Source organism: Tarenaya hassleriana, unplaced genomic scaffold (assembly GCF_000463585.1).
Source record: "Tarenaya hassleriana unplaced genomic scaffold, ASM46358v1 Cleome1, whole genome shotgun sequence".
Taxonomy (NCBI): Eukaryota; Viridiplantae; Streptophyta; class Magnoliopsida; order Brassicales; family Cleomaceae; genus Tarenaya; species Tarenaya hassleriana.
This window is the reverse complement of record NW_010960187.1, coordinates 6,704,080-6,722,373: the sequence shown is the minus strand read 5'-3', so window position 1 is coordinate 6,722,373 and position 18,294 is coordinate 6,704,080. Positions and strand designations below refer to the sequence as shown.

Sequence of the window (18,294 nt, the reverse complement as noted above, 5' to 3'; positions counted from 1 at the left end):
CACGCATTTCCGTACATCGATCTACTCAACATGACATGATATTAAAACAGATCATTCATATATGTCCCATGCAAAGATATATAGAATACAAACAAACACCACAAGAGTGTGAATAATGCGTCTGATTCATATATATATAGTTACGTAACATATTCAAGTCTTTAACGGATATATCTCCAAAAGGGCGACTGATCATTTTATTATACAGCATATATATGGATATATAGATAACGAAGAAGACGGCCCAAATCGCGGAGTTTTTTTTTTTTTTTTTTTGGCGAAGACGAAGTTTGATATCGTATCAGCCGAGATGGAGGGTTCTCTTGTCCTGAAGGTCGGAGTAAGCAGCTCCGGTGCTGGTGCTAGCTCCGGAGCCGATAAGGTTATGGCCGAAGAAGTTGCGAGAAGCTAAGGCTTCGATGGCGTTGATCTCTTGACCACTGACCATGCTATGGTGTTGCTGAAGCCTCTCCACTTCCGCTATCTGCAGATTATATATAAACGTCAACAAAAACCCGGAAAAAAAAAGATGGAAAGAAAGTGTTTATTTTAATGATTGTTACCCTTGTTCGCAGATAGATGCCCTCGTTGTCCAGTTCCATCTCCTGTCCAGAAGATGCAGAGAAGTGTTTGTTTATGTAAGAACATGTACATATATATATGTATGTATATATATATACACTTTGGGAACCTACCCTTTTCTGCAGGAATTCAATTTCAGCAAGCAGCAACTCATGCTGTTCATCCCAAATACAAAGATGATCAGGAAAGAAGAAACTTAAGAAAAAATCTCAGACACTGGTAACAGTCCATCGCTGTATATATATATTAGCTATCGACGTGAAAATCTTTCTTTCTTTTACGTTTATTTACCTTTTTAGACCTGATCCGGGACATGGCTTTCTCGAGCCTGTTCTCAAGCGTTTTCAGTTCCTTCACACTCAAGGAACTCAATGAATCTCCCATCAAATTCCTGAGAACATATGCAAAATGCAAAATATCATTGGAAGTCTATATATCTCTATGTGTCTGAGAGAGAGATAGAGAGAGAGAGAGAGAAAGAGAGAGAGAAGTGGGGGAACCTGTTGGAGTTTTGAAGCATTTGGATCTGCTGCCTCAGCTTCGCGGATTCTTGTTGATAGTACTGTAAATTCAGACAAGAACTGTGAGGAATGATGATTATATTATATATATACCCTATGATTAACTTTCTGTCGATCGTCATACCAAAAAAAAAAAACTTTCTGTCGATCGGTTGCAGTACACTCAATAACTCAAACTACCAGAAGCAGCAAATTAGGAAATTGCAAGAAAGAAAACCAAGGTGATGAGTTCACCAATCATGGATCGTTGAAAGGGGTACCCTTAGGATTCCTGTTATGATAATTCTTACCCCAAGTCTTTTCCCGAGAAAATTCTCGCACTAGAGTGCTCTCTCTCTCTCTCTCTTTCTGTGAGGTTATCAACTATCTCCCGACCTTGTATAGAGAGCATGCACAATGACGTTTCTATCCTTATTAACGACTCAACAAGAATACAAAACTACATTCTTGCCCTCGGGGCTCTCTTGATCAGATTATTTGGCCAAATTATAAGCCACTGAACCTGAGCAAGAACATATGCACAGAGAGAGAGCGAGAGAGAGAGAGATCGTAGGTTAAATAACGGGAGGAAAGAAAAAGATTACCGCAGCATTGATTTCTTGGACAGAGCTTGTGTTGGTGCTGTCGGAACACGCCTTCTTATACCTCTCGATGGTTGATCGTATGCTGTTTGTCAAAGCAGCTTACGATTATGACTTGGAACACACGTTTTTAATTTAACTAATTGCATGAAAATTAATAGAAGGATATGCAAAGACAAAAGACAAAGAACGAACGAATTTTACCAAATGAGTTTTGATTTTCTTAAGGTGAAAGAGGGAAGATCCTCAGAACATCATCAAACACACTTTATATTACTGTCTCGTTGAGTTCAAAGAAGAGACAAAAAAAAAAAAGACAAGAAGTGATAATTGGAGACTTTGTTGACCACAACTGCAACCTATATGTGTCTTGCAAGTTCTGTCTGGGTGTGTACTTGTTTATATATGCCTATACATACACACATCATATTTGTCAGTATGTGTGTGTATATATATATATACATATACACTTTGAAAATACTTTTCACTAACCCAATAGATCGTGGGCGAGTGGTCAATCTTGGAATAGGAGGTAACTCTACTTTGAGTTTGAGTGTTCGATTCCTAACTGGTGGGGAGAAAGGTAATTTCTGGATTTATATGATCCATATATAAAGGTTGCTCCCGCGTCGGAGGTTTACCTAGTCAGCGCACCCGAAGGGTAGCAACTAGGAGTAGCTAGGGCCCTCCGTTATCCCAAAAAAAAAAATACTTTTCACTATGTTTGAGAGCAATAAGTGTGTTTTATTTTTATTTGTGCATGGATCGATTAAACTTTGGGAATGACAAGTGAAGAGGAGAAAAAAGAGAGACAGATCCCTAGAGCTAGAAATGGAAACTAAGCATCCCAAAGGAAAGAAAAGTTCAATGCAAACGGATAACAGCAAGAAAATAAAAAATTTGATGAAAACTCTCATAGCCAGCCAAGAAAGAAACAAAAGGGAACATGAAGAGATGATCTTAGAGTCAATCACAATCACGTGGATTCATGCAAAAACTATATAAAAAAGCATAAGAATCACTGGGTTTTTTACGTCGGTTATTTTGCATGAACAAAAGCGGAGTATTATTGGTTGAAAATCATATCGGGAATGTATTTATATACATATTAAATATAATAATGGAGTCCATATTATTTATATTGCAATGATAGATTATTTGAGGGCTTACTTGTTGTTGGCGTACTCGTAGAGGCGGCCGCGGCTGGAGAAGACGATGAGGGCAACCTCGGCATCGCACAGGACAGAGAGCTCATAAGCTTTTTTCAACAGCCCGTTTCTTCTCTTGCAGAACGTCACTTGACGATTGGTCGCATTCTCTATCCTCTTTATCTCAATCTTCCCTCTTCCCATCTTATCCAATTCCTTCAACCAAAAGCAGTCAAGCAGTTAACGTTACATACATCCATATACACCATATCCATATATGCGTGGCAACTGTTTCAAACTTTTTTTTGTGTTGAATCCACTTTTTAATGTTGATATTCTGATTAGTATAAACAGATTTCTTGGTATTCCTTCTTTCATTCCAAACAATGTATATGTGTCTGTGCACATAAACAGAGAGAAAGAATGGTGAAATACGTATAAGTTAGCTATATATGTGCGTACACAGACAGAGATACGCAAATCCCTACAGCAAGAGACCATAGTTCACAAGTTACATGTCTCTACACATATATATGCCCCAGAGGAAAATCTTTCTGAAATATATGAAAACACGAGTTGCTCATTGACAACTATCAAGAACCAGATCCACCGATAAAATACAAAATCTTTAACCAAAATAACATTTTTATCTGACGAGGATCTGGGTATGTTCTAAAAGCGAAAGCAAACCCTAAACCTAAACCTAGGGTTTCATATGTAAAACCAAAAGTCTATTATTATATATTGAATTTATTTAGGGATCATCGAAGGAAGAACATTGATGGCTGATCTTAAAGACAGAACAAGAATCAGATCGATCTGATGCATCGGAAACTAGGGTTGGGAAAAAACTGTCGAACTTTTCGTTGAGGAAAAAAATTCAAGAATACGGTCATCTAAGAAAACCATATATATATACACACATTTTAACAGCATATTGACTAGTACGTTCTCCTTGTATATGTATTTTTCAGAACATATACATATACAGATTAGATATATATACACCCACATGTATATATCCCCACGCAGCTTGTGACAGCTTTTCAGAAAATTAAATCAAAAGAAAATCAGAGGTGAAACTCTGACGGATTTACATGATTTTTTGGTATCTAGATCCAATTTAATTTTGACCCATCTCCTGTACTCTCTCTCTCTCTCTCCTCGTATAGTGTTTTGAAGGCAAAACAACATCAAAGGGCACAAAAAGATGCGTATTTAGATAGAGATCTACAAGATATCTACAAACTTACAGAGGTATTTACGTAATCTATGGCAGTTAAACTGATCCACGAAGACATATTCACCCAAAAAAATGGAGGAAGAAAAGATCAAGAGTCTTTGAAAATGGAAGAAAAGTTGCGGATCTGGAGAGAGAAACTCAAAGTGATCTGAGGAAGGCACTGATGCACATGAAGCTGAAGTTCGTACGAGAGAGAGAGAGAGAGAGAGAGAGAGAGAACTAAGTGTAGTTTCAAGAGGGAAAAACAGCAGATTTGGAACTTGTTCAGGCAAAATCTTAGCTTCAGCTTACAAGAAAGGAAAGAGAATCTAGCAGATATAAAAAAACTAAAACCCCAAAAGAAATCTAAAATTGAAGAAGAACAAAACCCTTTCTCTCTCTTCTCCGAACATGGGGAAACGGATCAAACACAAGAAAAGAATGGAAAAATCTTCCATATTTGCGAATATTTATTACACATTTGCAATGTTTATCACCAAAACCAAGAAAAAAGTAACAAGCCCATGATGGATAAATTATATGTACATACATATCTATAGTTTTTGATGTGATATACAAAGATGGGAGATCGATAAGATCAAGAAGAGTTTGAAGTTTTGCCTTTTAAGAGAAGAAATAAAGACAAGACAGACCTGTGAGAGCTTAATTTGGACAATCTCCGGACTTCAGCTTTCGGAAACTCTCTCTCTCTCTCTCTCTTAATAAAAAGAAGAAGATTTCCGAATCCCAAAAACAAAGCCAAACTCTTCTCTCTTCGAAACCCTAGTTTCTCTCTCTCCTCTCTCTCTCCCTCTCTGACAAGTGTATTTATAGAGGTTACTTTCTTTGCCCGCCTACATGCTGGGAGAGAGAGAGAGAGAGAGAGAATAATAAATAGGTTGCGAAGAGCATATAGTTTTTACATATAGGAATATGAAATTTTATCAAAATGTTATTACCATGATTATAATACGTTCGTACTTCGTATGCATTTTGTATATGCTGTATGCCGGAGAGAGACGCCCTTAGTCTCTTTTAGTTTTCATTGGTAACCAACTATGGAGATCTATTGTGCATCTTCTCTTTTTCTCTTACAATTTACCTGATTTTTATGGTCGGGGAAATGAAGAAAAAAAAAAGGTTTCACACTTTACATAGAAAAATTATAAAGCAAAATTTGAAAATTTATAATGTGTTAATAATAAATCTACAAATTTCAACATGTGAATTTTTAAGGTCTAGACATTTCAAAAAATGGTGTGGTTTTATATTATGATTTTTTTTAATATTCGGGTTTTCATATACTTAAAAGTTCAATTCTATAAGGCAAAACATTGATCAACTATAGCATTTAGTAGAATTGGAACCATCTCTTTTTCTTTTCAAATAATAATATATTATTTTGGATATTTTGTTTCAGTAACTCTAAGAAAATGAAATATATCATATAAAATTTGGTCTCATTGCCTAGAAAGATTTGATGTAAAGATTTCTTGTAGAAGGTTTTTTGTTAAAAACTAATCTTATGTAACAAATTAAAAACTATCTTGATAAGATATTACAACACCAAAAAACTGTTTACCAACACAAGTTAATTTGCAAAGATTTAGAAGTCGTTACAATTCATATATACCTTTATTCAAATATTAATTATAGGTTTAACGATTATATTCGTTTTACAATTTCATACTACTTTTACAATGGTTTTGAACCGTTGTAAAAATTCTAAGACACCGCCACAAATAATATGATTTTCTTATAATGCTACGAACACAAATTTTAAAGCATGTCTTAAGAAAATTCATTTTTGTCATAGAGAATATCGAACCTAATCTACGTATAGATAGATATACAGTACTATTGATAGATGGAAGTAGTTCGATAATTCGGGAAAATAAAAATAGGAGAAGAGGTGCGCCCAAAAAAAAAGATATTTAGGGTTAATTATTTTGGCACCAATTAGGGTTTAATGCATGGAGTGTTAATTTTGGTTGGAAAGCGGACTACCAATAATAATAAAAAATAATATAAATACAAAAAGATATTGGGGGGTTCGACAAGGACATGGGAATTGTAGCTTTGCCAAAAATAGAAAGTAGACGTTGACGTTGTTGGTGCATTTTCCCTTGCATTTGCTTTTTCATCTTCTCTTTATCCATTTTTAGTAATTCTTTTCCTATTTTCTTTGCTTTTTCCCCCTAACTCCCTCTTCTCGGCTCTGAATTAATTTTTTTTTTCTTTTTTAGTTTTCAATTCTCTCAAGTAATGCATTGTTTAATGCCTTATACACCTTTAGGATATTGTGTACATAAAAAAAATACAAGTGTACGTCACCATATATATTTATACGTAACCTTATTTTAATTTATCACGGTATGATTTTGTCATATTCTGTATTATCGGTGTGTATATATACAAGTGAATTCAGAAACGTTAAGGGTGCTAATAAAATTGTCACTCGGCATTTTACGTGATGTGATAGAACAGAATTAGTAGATATATTTAATAAATTGTTATATATGTATGTGCATATATAATATATGTACATATATATAGGAATACATTGAGTGGAAATTATGGGGCGCTTACCATGTACGTGACTCGTCCCCTGCATATATATATATATATATATGTATATGTATATGTATATGAATGTAGGTGTTTGAATCTACTTATATGCATGCAAGTGACCATACGATGTTACCAATTTAATTCATTTTATAATCACATATATGGCATGGTTGACCAGAAAAAAAAAAAGAATTACACATGGTGCATGGTTCAGAGGAATTTTGACTATATATATATAATAGAATTATTCGTGTATAATTTCGTTGTGGGTAAATCACATGCATATATTTCAGAAGTTCGCTTTTGCATTGAATGGTATGAACATGTATTTTTGTAGTCTAATGGAATTCGACCGTATATACATATATATGTTTTATATATGTAAGGATCGGTTATATATGATGTTATTAGTAATTTTTATTTTGGGTTGTTTGTTTGTAGAACATGGACAGCTGTTTTCGATTACAGTCGGACCACTTGGGCGTGTTTAAGAGGAACCAAACACAGAGAAAGAGTTAAAAGATCCACAAAGCTTATGCTCTCAACTCTTAAGCTTATTTTGGTAACTCGTTTTCTTAAAGTAACCTCCACTTGTTGAGCCTAAAATTGCCACCCGAGATTCTACAATCATCATCATCATTTTTGTATTTTATTTTCCTTATATTATTCTTCATTTATGCATCGCTTGTACACACTACGGTAAGTTTCATCAAGTAATGAAGCCCCGACAAGTCTTTCAATCTTCTTGAGTTTGTTCCAAGATCAATGGAACTAAATACATCTCAAGATTTGTTCAACATATCAACGATTCTGTTACATGTACCCGAAAAAAAAACTTCTAAACAAAGCTTTGACCGATCAGAAGAGGAAATGTTTCAACTGAATACAAATGGACTTACAGTTTCGTCAATTTGCAGCAAAAACAGACAAGGATCGATCCTGTATTATTGCAGCATCTGGGCCAAGAAGAAACACAACAGAATCACTCCAGAGTTGTTTCGCTTTGATAAGGGTCCTGTTCTTGCCGCTGTTGTTCAGGAACAAGAACCTCAAACTCACTCACATTCCACTCCGCGGTTTCTTGATTCTTGCTAACGTATATTTCTGTACCAACATTGATCGATGACCAAACCCGCTTCGCCGCCTTTGTTCCAGGGTCCTGGCCACAAACAGGAGGATGTTCAGGAGAAATCCCCGGTCAAATCAGTTTCATGGGTGTATAAAACTGTACATATAACATATATATATATATATACTTGGTAGAAGTAGAGACGACTGGAGAGAGCTCCGACATCAAGCTCCCACGTCCTTGGATCGCCAATCCAGCCATCTCCCTGTTTCTCGGGGTAGCCATGGACTGCCCATTCAGGATGTGGAAGAATCTGAACAAGTTCTTGAGCTTGTGGGTTGCTGTATGGATCGCAGATATCGTATGGTTTCTCCATATGTTTGCCGTTCCCGGGGCTGCAGTAGAGATGGTAAGCAGAATACGGGAACCGGGATGTCTCGTTCCTGAGTATGATCTCACCCGAGGGGCTTGTATGGTATGGAGGACAGGATGCTAAATTATCTGGACGGCACCAGCTCGTGGTTTCTGGGTTAACAATCATCTCGCTGTATCTCGTTACATCAGTCAAAACGTCTCCATCACAAGGATCACCGTTGTTCTTCCAACAGCTCCCGATGTCAATCAGGTAAAATTGGCTGCTGGATCCTCCCCCGCGTTTAATATCAAGAGTCAGCTTCACTTTGAAGTTCGGAGACTCTGGTAGCTAAATGCATACAAATGGAAACAACACATTTCATTGTCAGATCGAAAAGATCAATATAATTAAGTTCGAGTAATGTCTCAGACAGAGTTCTATTTGACTAACTTTTCTCATGATGCCCCTGCCGTTATAGTGGTAACCACCGTTAAATCCTTCAGCAGAATCTGCACGCAGATACAACATCAGCCACGGATATTTGGCAGAGGTTGTCAATGTATTCGAGAAAACCCAGCTCCCACTTTGTACGTTCTTTTTCCATGAAACGGAAAAGAAAGAACTCTTCCCCGCTCCTTTGCTCAAGTCCGCATCGAGGTCATATGATCCATTGATACCTCCCATTAAAAACATTGTTCCTTTCCCGTCAGAAACAAGTCTTGAGTAGTTATGGTAAACAAGTGGCTGGTTCATGCAACCTTGGCCGAAACATGGAAAATTTCTATCCGTAACTATTTTACCGACTTTCCTCCCGTTTTCAGGGCATAAGGTGGAGTTCTTGTCAAAGTTTCCGTTTTTAAGCATAATCATCCAGAAATACCATGGTTCTCCAGAATCCTGTACCTTGCACAAAGATCCAAGGTATCGTTCTTTCTCAACCGCAAACAGGTCGGGGTCCTTATAAGATGTGAAACCTGGAACCAGAAACTTATCACCAGCAGCTAAGTTGTTGTCTGAATCATTCACTAGGTGGCGCACTTCACACTTGCTGGAGTGATCATCAAGCCTCCGGCCCAAAAAATCTAAGGCAAACACAAAAAAAGCCAGCAATATATATACATACAGAAGCATATTAGCAGGGGAGACACTGAAGTAGCTGAGCACCAAAACAGAGAAGACTTATGGCACAATATAGATACAAAGTACAAACACAAGAAGACGGTTCATGAGCAAGGAAACAGGGGAAGAACACTAACACTGACGCTTAAAATATCGAAAACATCTCAAATTAGAAATGATATGCCAAAAAAACCTGGCCAGTCATGAAATTTCTTCCATTCTAGCAAGTTTTCCCAAATTTGGAACAGTAAGCTTAGTTTAAAGCACCTTAATCTTAACCTACGCAAGGGTGAAGCATGAATACTCGATCCGTGAGTTTAAAAAATCGCTCGGTCACAGCCAAATTCATATGAACAACCAAAAGAGGATCAAGAGCAGCATAACGTGATGAATATCAATTTCAAAGAGTTCATCGATTCATTCATAAAAAAAATGTGCAATTTCAAATGTGAATCCGCATCACTTACAAACCCATATTCCAAAAATAAAAATTTCTTCCAAAGTAAACAATGGATGATCCATAGACGAAAATACCAGAAAGGGATGGGCAGGAGAGATCGGCGCAATCGGCAAACCTAGGGCTCCCCATTTCGGGAGCTTCGGCGCCCACTTCATTACAGAAATTCCAAGCTTCCAACGCCACTCTAACATTAGGGTTCTTCATCCCTCCATCTCCGAGCGCCGAAACATACTTCTCCGCCCCACATTTCCCGACGGACAATCTCTCCGACAACAGGGGCAGAGCGAGAAGAACCAGAATTGCAGCCATGGCGAAGGTCCACGAAGAAGCGCGTAGCGATGAGGAGCGAGAGAGGCGCGTGAGAGTGGAGAAGCCGCGCGTGACCCATGGTGGATAAAGCGAGATTTTCTCGCCATCTCATGATCGCTTCCAAGAGAGTTGTTGAGAAGTCGGACCCATTTGCTCCTACGCTTGCTTCGGAACTCCAAACTCATAAATAATGTAGCTTTTTTCCACCCCGTTACTTTCCATACATAACACAAACAGCCATAAATTTTAATTTGTTCTATAAACACCCTTTACCAGAAGAAACAACATTTATTTTCAAACAGCACATGAATTGGCACAGGTACATACACAAATACAGAATACATATATATGTATACAACATTATACATATACGGAGGATACACTAAGGTTTCTGCTTATTCTAATCAAAGATTCGCCAATTGCTGAATGGTGATGGGGTAAGTGTAATCTCGGGAAGTAAAAGTAGACTTGGCCAACAGAATGTTAGCAGTCTCCGTAGGATGAAACGCGTCCCAGTAAACGTACTTGGTACGGTCATTGCATGGCTGCTGCAGCGGCAAGCACGTTATCTGCCCGTTGTTCCTCCCCACTCCGCAACATCCTTTGTCCATCACTTCAAATCCTACACCAAGACAGTAAAGATGAGTTCTTTATCGCTTTCCATACCCGAGAAAATCATAGAGCTGTCGGAATATCGGTTCGTATCTTTTTTTAACCGAGAGGAGAGTTACCGTAGGAGGCTCCCTTGGTTGAGAGGTCGGAGGAGCTTTTGTAGGAGTCGAGGTAGACGAATTTGGAGCCGGGCAACTCTCCGTTGTTGAAATGATCGACGAGCTTCTTGAGCTTGGAGTTGAAGATGGCAATGGCCTTGTTTATCTTCTCGTTGCATTTGCTGCTGGTAGAGTTACCGTGGTAACGTGCTAGCTGGTATGGAATGCACCCGATTTTACCCACCGCCGTCACTATCACTTTCCGAGCTCCGTATTGGTACAGTTGCTTGAGTATATGCAAGGCAAAGAAAGCGATATTTACACGATATTCGTGCTTCATATGTCCCGAGAGAGACTTATATGTTACACAAAATGCGTCAAAACGTTATGGATATAAGGATCCTAGGTGAAATGCTGTACATATTACGATAATACGCTTAATATAACGGATTGTTACCGTTAGTTGGCGGGTGTAATCCTTGATGAGAGCGTCGGAGTAAGTCTGGTCGTTGAAATCAGAGCTTGTAGAGTAGAAATCGGGCATGAAGTAGTTGTTGAGGTAATCGTTACTTCCCATACCCGAGTAGTAGATGCATCGACTCAAGTACCTCTGCAACTCATCGGTATCGCCTCTGAAGTATCTCACCATCTGTTGAACCGTGCTTTCGTAGTTTTGTAGCTGCTGGTTCATAGACATGTGCACACCCTTTTGCAAAAAAAAAAAAAAACAATAAACCAGAAGTCCAGTTAATGGATATAAAGATTTTGAGTTGCAGATCAAAGTGTTAGTGTCTTTGTACCAAGTTGTCTCCTGTCTCATCTCGAATGCCAGATGCTCCCGACGCGAAATTCACTCCCCTAAGCAAGGCTGGACCTCGAGTTCGGGAGTAAGGAGGAATGTACATTCGGAATCCGAGGATTTGTGCTGCAAAAACAACATCAAACATGTCAGTAACAAACGCAGAATGCAAAAACGCGAAATGCAAAGGCGAAAAGCGGGTACCGAGAGCATCAACGTAGGTGCGGCCATTGGTGAATCTTCCGGTGCTTCCTTGGGGAAAGTCGATACCATAAGGACGGTAATTGGCTCTGGCAAGGGAAAGCAGCCTATTGTTGTTGCCGTTATCGACCAGTGAGTCTCCGAAGATGAAGAAACAGGGGACTTGTGTCTGTTGCTGAGACAGGACAACATCGAACCCACGAAGCAGCAGAAGAGCAAAACTCAACAACGAGGCGAAACCCGGAGAACCCATGATTTGTTTCTTTCTTCTGTTGAAAACAGTGTCGAGATCAGGAAGAATGAGTTGAAAAAGATTGAGACTTTACGGACAGATTTATACAGAGATGTGGTTGGTTTGTTGGTTGGTTGGTTATTGGTTTCATGCAGCGATCTGTGAGTTTCTTCTTCCTTTTTTTTGCTTTATTTTTTATTTTTTTTCTGTCATCTTTTGCAATGCGGCGATTCACAGAAGCCACATGCAATCTCTGAAGTTTCGGAGTCTAAATTTGCTTTCCAGTTGTTATGGTTTGCAACTTGCAAAAGAAGAAAGAAAGAAACAGAGCTCTTTTTTCCCGGGAAAACTCCTCTGTTCTTTGTAAAATGAATTGGGTTTCTTCCAATGTGTTTGGACATGAAATGGATCTTGTCGGTTCTGGTGTTTCAGTTTCTTGCTACGTTCTGAAAATGAAATGGTCTGAATTGAACCTGTATATTTGCAGAATTATTCATATTTTAACTTCATTCAATCAATGAATATAATTTCATATTAAACACGCACAAACACCCTGCATTTTTTTTTTGCATTTTTCTTAAAAGGATAAAATTTTTGGGTTTATCGTAGTTTTTCAGGTAAATTTTAGAAAGGAATAATTGCCCCACAAACAGAGACAAAGAACTGAGGTCGACCCATGAATGGAAATGAACAAAAAAAGGTTCGCATCGATGATTCAACATCGACAAAATGTGGTCTCGACGCGAACCCGCTGTCTTACTCAGTGGGTCTTCCATCTGTCTCTATGGCAAAGATGAATAGGCTATCGAGGACCATGCGATTGGAGATGATGCTTGAACCGAAGAATCTGATCCGGCGACAAGTTCATCCACCTTGTCTTGTTAGAATTTTTGCTTTTTAGGGTTCTTCGATTTCTGGGTCCATGGCAAGTTCGCATCTTGGAGCTTCTTCGTTGATTAATAGTACTTGGATGGCTCTGAGCTCCTCTGTGAAATTATGGGTCGGCTTCAGAGATAAGCGCTTCAGACGATATATGGTGGTTAAGGTTGAAACAATGGAGAAGAATTCTTCCTTGTCCTGTTTCGTTTTCTTTCTTCTCCTTTCTACGTTTTTCGCTTGATTTCTCTTGTTGTTGGGCTGTTTGGTGTTTGTGCAGAGACGAAGGTTTCGTGTTCGACAAATGTATAGGAAGGACCAGAGGAGCAAACGTGAGCTTGTTCGTTTGGTCAAAAGGTGAAGACTTTGTTCTCTTCTCTGTGTGAAATCGTGTTAAGGTTTCTGATTCAATGAAGAATTGTCGAACAATGTGCGGTTTATCTAATGCATGCAAGAATCAGAGTCCTGAGTAACACGCTTGAAAAACGTATAAGAAAAGATCGAACTTTACTTGAAATCTCAATGTCCCTGGAATCAATTTCCTCACTATCTGATAGATTCTTCAAAAGGGTTTGTAGCTTCATCAATAGATTTATCCTTAGACGCAAGACTATGTGTATTGAATGCTTAAGACGAAAGAACAGTCGGAACTTTCCTTGAAACAGCAGCAAATGTCTTGTAATTTGGTAAAGTTTCAGTGGATTATAGTCCCTCCGATGTTGCAGGAGCGAGTCTTTGAGACGGATTCTGAAGCAATATGGAGTTTCAGTAGATAACCTTGAAGAAACTAACGGAAGCAGTAGCCTTTCCAACCTTGCTTCTGACGAGCAGCCTACCCGTGTTCCTTCGTCCGTTTTAGGTGACTCCCAAATGGTATTGTCAAAGTGATTCTGCTTCTGTTTAAGTAAAACTGTCTTGGTGTTGACTGATGTTGATCATGCTGCCACTCTGATAATCCTGATGCGATTTGAGTCTTGCCCTTTATATCGAATATTGCTAGAGTGCAGTCGAGAAGTTGCCTGACTCGAGCCTAGAAGAGAATCACCATGAAAATGTGAATACCTCATGCAATTATTCAGGCCAAAACCTGCGTAGTTTCCCCCATGTAAGAACTCTTCTGTTTTGTCCCACTTCCTCGTCCAAGCCACTATTTGACTGTGAACCTGACAGAACAATGTGTGCAGTTAGAGACAGATACTGCAATCGCAATTCTGCTTCCGACAATTGCGTTCTGCATCGCATGCATACTCGGGGCATTCCGTGGAAAAATCTCCAGAAACCCGAAGGAGAATCCAGATGCAAAAACACCTCGAGATCATCATCCGGGATCCAAAAGAACAAGGTGGAGATCCGTTTTGGGTGACTGGAGTGAGCCACATACTGATGATGAACAAGAATCATCACAAGATCACAGGGTCAGCACTGAAGTTTAAAACTAAATACAAGGAACCCATCATTTGCTATTTTACCTAACCTGAAATGAACTTCTGTATGGGCTTTGGATTATGAAAAGCTGACCATTTCTTTCCATTTAATGCCAACTTTTCTTCTCTAATTCACAGTCGGTAGCTCTGTGCAGGTCACTTTGGGACAAGAGGAAAGTCCGGAAGAAGTGTCTGGAGGATACAGCAGAGTGGAACATGAGTACCAGAGGTTTCTGTCGGAATGTGGGATCACTGAGCATGGATATTGGCGTGGAGGTTCCTCCGAATAGTTTTCCAGCAATCTCAGAGGGTGTGATTAAAGCCATGTACATTGGACAAAGACAACTTCAATCTGAACTTTCTGCGCGGTTGGCGGTTGTATAGTTTTGTTATTGACAGTTGGTCAGTTGGTTGTATTTAGCAGTTGGCGGTTGGCAGTTGATTTTATTGGAACTGTATGAAGTTATGTACATAGGACAAGACAACTTCAATCTGAACTTTCTGCTGTTGGCGGTTGTATAGTTTTGTTATTGACAGTTGGTCAGTTAAGGGTTGGCGGCTGGCAGTTGATTGGATCTGTATGAAGCTAAGAGTGAAGACATTGTTTAACAATATCAACTTTAATTGTTCAAAAGAATAGATCTGTTTTGTAATATTAGTAAAACTTGTTGCTGTTTTCCTGTTACAACAGAAGCATTTCAGATTTCAGGATCTTGGACTGAAGAATGTAACATCAAGAGGATAAGGAAATTTCATTGAACTTGAGAAATCATAACAAACATCCTGACAACATTGTCGAAACCCTAATGAAAACAATCAAAGATACACTGGAGGTTTCATTCCCAAGGCCTCTCCTAGATGGTTGCTCTCAGCGAACCCGGCGAGCTTTCTCTTCCTGCCCCAACCCCAGAGATTTTTGAGCGTTTGCAATGCCTTCGGGATCTGGAGGAACAAAAGTTAAACCGTTAAGCCAGTTGCTGTGGTTGAGAGTTGGTTAAAAGTTCAGCCGTTTGATGCAATTTGCTGATTGGAAAAGCCACTGGCTATTGGAAGATGGTAAGGTGGTTGGACAAAATGCCGAGAACATCAAGAGTGCTATTCCTACTTTCATAAGGAATTTACAAGCATTTGAGCAACCAATTCTATCGAATAAACCTGATTCTACAAGAAAATCATACTCACCAAAGAACTGTGTGAAAATGCGGGTGAAGAAGCTCAAGTTGCGGGAGACATTGTATGCCATTGCAGGAGGAAGAGGCTTCACCAAAGTATCAATGGTGAACACTCTTTGAAGAAACTGTACCAGAGAGGGATGGAGTTTACAAGTTAGAAAAAGGCTTTCAACCAAACAAAACAGAATATACTTCCACAAAAGGCAAGACACACTAGGAAGGAAAAGTAAGTACTAAGCAATTGAATCTATACAAGCATGAAGAGAATGCATTAACATGTTAAGCTTCTGCCTAAAGTCTAAAGATTTGTCAGAGTTAGATGAAATTTGGGTCTCCTCAAATTTTGTTCCACTCATGAGACATCTAATATATGAGAAGTTGATAAAGAAGAGTGTACTATCTTCTATCTATGTATCACCCTGTAACGAAGGAACCAATGAACAAAACCATTTTCAATGAGCAAGACCCCCACAACTAAGTAATCGCTACAGCCAAGGCACTTTCTTCGACATGACAGTGACACCAAGAGCTTTCGAACCATTCTTTGAAGTCATAATTTGCATCATATCAGGAATTTTGACACTTACAAACTATACAGATTGGTCGGCACCAATCACGCGGAAATTCAAAAACAAACCCTAATTCCACACGGAAAACAGAGAGAGAGAGGGAGAGGAGGATATGAGAGGACCTGGTAGTTTCGCTGAAAGCTGTAGCGAAGCTCAGGATCAATTTCGAGGGAATCGTCATCGTTGGCGGCGGAGCCATCAGATCGGCGGCGAGGGACGTGCATGGTGGAAGTGCCACCGGATTCTCTAGTGACCTTGAGCTTCGCGTCGCTGAACTTGTCGGAATCATCGTCGTCGCCTCTCCACGGCGCTTTCGATAGCAGCTCCTTCTTCTTCGCCATTATCTCAGCCCAACAACACCAGTTTCACAACTTTCGTGTGCGTTGTGTGGGATAAGGCCGCAAGATCCTGTTTGGCTGTAGGATCATATCTGCTCTCGAGCGGAATAAGGATTTTTCATGTCACCTAATAAGCCCATCAAAAAGGCCTTATTATAGGCCCATGGACTAGTCATGGGCTTCGTTTTATTACTTGTTGGTCCTCCATAATATAAATTATAATTTATTTCCCACTCGAAAGTTTGTTTTTCTTTAAAACAAAAATATTATAGAAAAGAAAACGCGACACAACTACACAGGCGAAAACAAGCCGCCGCCGTCGGCGACTGCCACATCTGCCGGAAAATTCTCTCCGGTATCTGTGTGGAATGAACCGCCACATCCTCCTCTGTCTCGCCTAAGAGAATCGCCGGCGGTGGCTGCCGGAATCGGCCGGACAAAAGGGTCTTCCGGCGCGAGCTCGGTGGCTAGGGACTGTGAAGTGTCTGAGCCTTCCTTGCTGCTCTATCAAGTACCCTCGGCACAAGAAAGTCGCCGAGAACTCGTCCTCCACTGGTCGGTCCACGTCGTGCACGAAAACGTCCGTCTCGCCGCTTTCACGATTCCGAGCCATCAGACCTGCCGTGTAAATGGCGCTCATCCGCCCCGGCGCCTCGTTGTGGTAACCAGTTGGTGCATCGACCATTATCAGATCCCATTCGGTCTCGTATACGTCCGGAGGAAGGCCCTTTAGAGCGAGACCGCATTTCGAATCTCTCGGATCGGATACGGCTTTACAGTCATCGGTTTTGCCGAGTTCCATGAGTTTGTCGGAATCTTTCACTTTCGTATCGTAGACGACGTGGTAAGATTCTAATTTTGGAAACTTATGTGTCACGGTTTCGATCCAAGACTTGTCTTCCTCGAGGAACACTGCGTTGTACGAGCTTCATCAAATACCGTTTTCAAACAGGAAAAGATGAAGGAAATTGTAGAACAAGAAGATTTTCTTTGTTTTTCTTACAAGTTCGGCCACCATGATTGAGCGAAGCCCACATCAAGCTGTCGTGGCCTAAGCCAAATACGAGGAAGTTACAAGGGGACTTCTTGTCCAAGACTCTCTTCGATACAGAGACTTCGTCGAATGTTTGTTGTGGAGTGATGTTTGTGGTCACATAGTGAACCAATGCGTCGGCCAAAGAAGCTGGCAATTTCGTGCAGGTCGGAAGCATAGTGGTTGATGGACATTTGGGTTTTGTTTGATTTTCATCTTCCCCACGAATGGTTGAATTGGAGAGATGGGTAGTGGAGAACGTGCTTGAAGAGGAAGAAATGCTGGTTCTTGTCAAGAAGAGGATGAGTAAGACCAAGACCGAGCAACAGATGAAGACAAGCTTCAGATTGATGGAGGATTGGATCTTGGACCTCATTCCTTCAGTTTGATCAAGTTCCGATTTTTCTTTCTGGGTTTTTCTCTCTGATCTCGTCTTGTCTTTTCGATAGGCTATCAAGTTTTGATTTTTATTTGTGGGTTCAGATTTGGAAGAAGCAGGAACAGAGAATTAGAAAGAGATGGGGTGACAATCGCGTAGAACATATATATATAGGGAGAGAGAGAGAGAGGAATCTTGTGAGTTTCTTCTTTCCAGAGTCTTTTAAGGAAAAAGAAGAAGAATGATTGAAAAGTTGAGGGAGAAATTAGAGCTACTAAGGTTGCTGTTGATGCAACACATCAGAAGTTGGCAGGGGATCAGTTGATGTCTCTGATGGATTACTATGCTCTGTTTCATATTTCTACTAATTATACGTGTATATATATACGTGTGTATTGCAATTGAGTGTATCTATGTGTATATTAAATGTAATGGGAAGACATGTTAACAAATCTGATGCTTGAAAAGGAGGAATCAACGGCAATACGCAAGACAGATGTTGACAAAACCAGCATGGTGGTTACAACCTCTCCCTTTTTTCTATTGACCTTAAAGTACTCTCTCTCTCCCCTTGACTCTTTTTATGAAAAAGAACAGTTCTTTTCCTTGTAATAAACAGCAACC

At 39.6% G+C, this 18,294-nt stretch overlaps 6 protein-coding genes across 8 annotated transcripts; 1 reads left to right on the top strand and 5 right to left on the bottom strand.

The window, feature by feature from the left end:
• Positions 1-60: 60 nt before the first annotated feature.
• On the bottom strand, positions 61-4,928 carry LOC104815939 (agamous-like MADS-box protein AGL11). 2 transcript variants are annotated; one of them, XM_010544573.1, is made up of 8 exons: positions 4,708-4,928; positions 2,855-3,048; positions 1,688-1,769; positions 1,083-1,144; positions 874-973; positions 696-737; positions 564-605; positions 61-484 (listed from the first exon to the last, which is right to left on the bottom strand). In XM_010544573.1, exons 2-8 carry the CDS (start codon positions 3,034-3,036, stop codon positions 302-304), a joined length of 693 nt encoding a protein of 230 aa, XP_010542875.1. In that variant the 5' UTR covers positions 3,037-3,048; positions 4,708-4,928; the 3' UTR covers positions 61-301. The 2 variants fall into 2 exon arrangements, with proteins under 2 accessions (XP_010542875.1, XP_010542871.1); XM_010544569.2 differs by lacking the exon at positions 4,708-4,928 and adding an exon at positions 4,086-4,554.
• Positions 4,929-7,339: 2,411 nt separating this feature from the next.
• LOC104815929 lies at positions 7,340-10,058 on the bottom strand. The gene is made up of 4 exons (XM_010544558.2): positions 9,703-10,058; positions 8,500-9,131; positions 7,882-8,397; positions 7,340-7,784 (listed from the first exon to the last, which is right to left on the bottom strand). The coding sequence occupies exons 1-4, from the start codon at positions 9,935-9,937 to the stop codon at positions 7,608-7,610; spliced, it is 1,560 nt and encodes a 519-aa protein (XP_010542860.1). The 5' UTR covers positions 9,938-10,058; the 3' UTR covers positions 7,340-7,607.
• Positions 10,059-10,205: 147 nt separating this feature from the next.
• On the bottom strand, positions 10,206-11,957 carry LOC104815923 (GDSL esterase/lipase At1g33811). Its single transcript, XM_010544546.2, has 5 exons — positions 11,651-11,957; positions 11,448-11,572; positions 11,105-11,353; positions 10,669-10,933; positions 10,206-10,559 (listed from the first exon to the last, which is right to left on the bottom strand). The coding sequence occupies exons 1-5, from the start codon at positions 11,898-11,900 to the stop codon at positions 10,342-10,344; spliced, it is 1,107 nt and encodes a 368-aa protein (XP_010542848.1). The 5' UTR covers positions 11,901-11,957; the 3' UTR covers positions 10,206-10,341.
• Positions 11,958-12,553: 596 nt separating this feature from the next.
• LOC104815909 lies at positions 12,554-15,122 on the top strand. 2 transcript variants are annotated; one of them, XM_010544535.2, is made up of 6 exons: positions 12,554-12,924; positions 13,036-13,112; positions 13,481-13,614; positions 13,763-13,860; positions 13,940-14,170; positions 14,335-15,122. In XM_010544535.2, the coding sequence occupies exons 1-6, from the start codon at positions 12,802-12,804 to the stop codon at positions 14,467-14,469; spliced, it is 798 nt and encodes a 265-aa protein (XP_010542837.1). In that variant the 5' UTR covers positions 12,554-12,801; the 3' UTR covers positions 14,470-15,122. The 2 variants fall into 2 exon arrangements, with proteins under 2 accessions (XP_010542837.1, XP_010542829.1); XM_010544527.2 differs by having other exon boundaries at positions 12,557-12,924; positions 13,481-13,628; positions 13,756-13,860.
• LOC104815902 lies at positions 14,908-16,313 on the bottom strand. Its single transcript, XM_010544514.2, has 3 exons — positions 16,043-16,313; positions 15,362-15,476; positions 14,908-15,121 (listed from the first exon to the last, which is right to left on the bottom strand). The coding sequence occupies exons 1-3, from the start codon at positions 16,259-16,261 to the stop codon at positions 15,048-15,050; spliced, it is 408 nt and encodes a 135-aa protein (XP_010542816.1). The 5' UTR covers positions 16,262-16,313; the 3' UTR covers positions 14,908-15,047.
• A 152-nt stretch (positions 16,314-16,465) lies between these two features.
• On the bottom strand, positions 16,466-18,193 carry LOC104815885 (glucuronoxylan 4-O-methyltransferase 2-like). The gene is made up of 2 exons (XM_010544487.1): positions 17,262-18,193; positions 16,466-17,170 (listed from the first exon to the last, which is right to left on the bottom strand). The coding sequence occupies exons 1-2, from the start codon at positions 17,665-17,667 to the stop codon at positions 16,656-16,658; spliced, it is 921 nt and encodes a 306-aa protein (XP_010542789.1). The 5' UTR covers positions 17,668-18,193; the 3' UTR covers positions 16,466-16,655.
• Between the last annotated feature and the right edge of the window lie 101 nt (positions 18,194-18,294).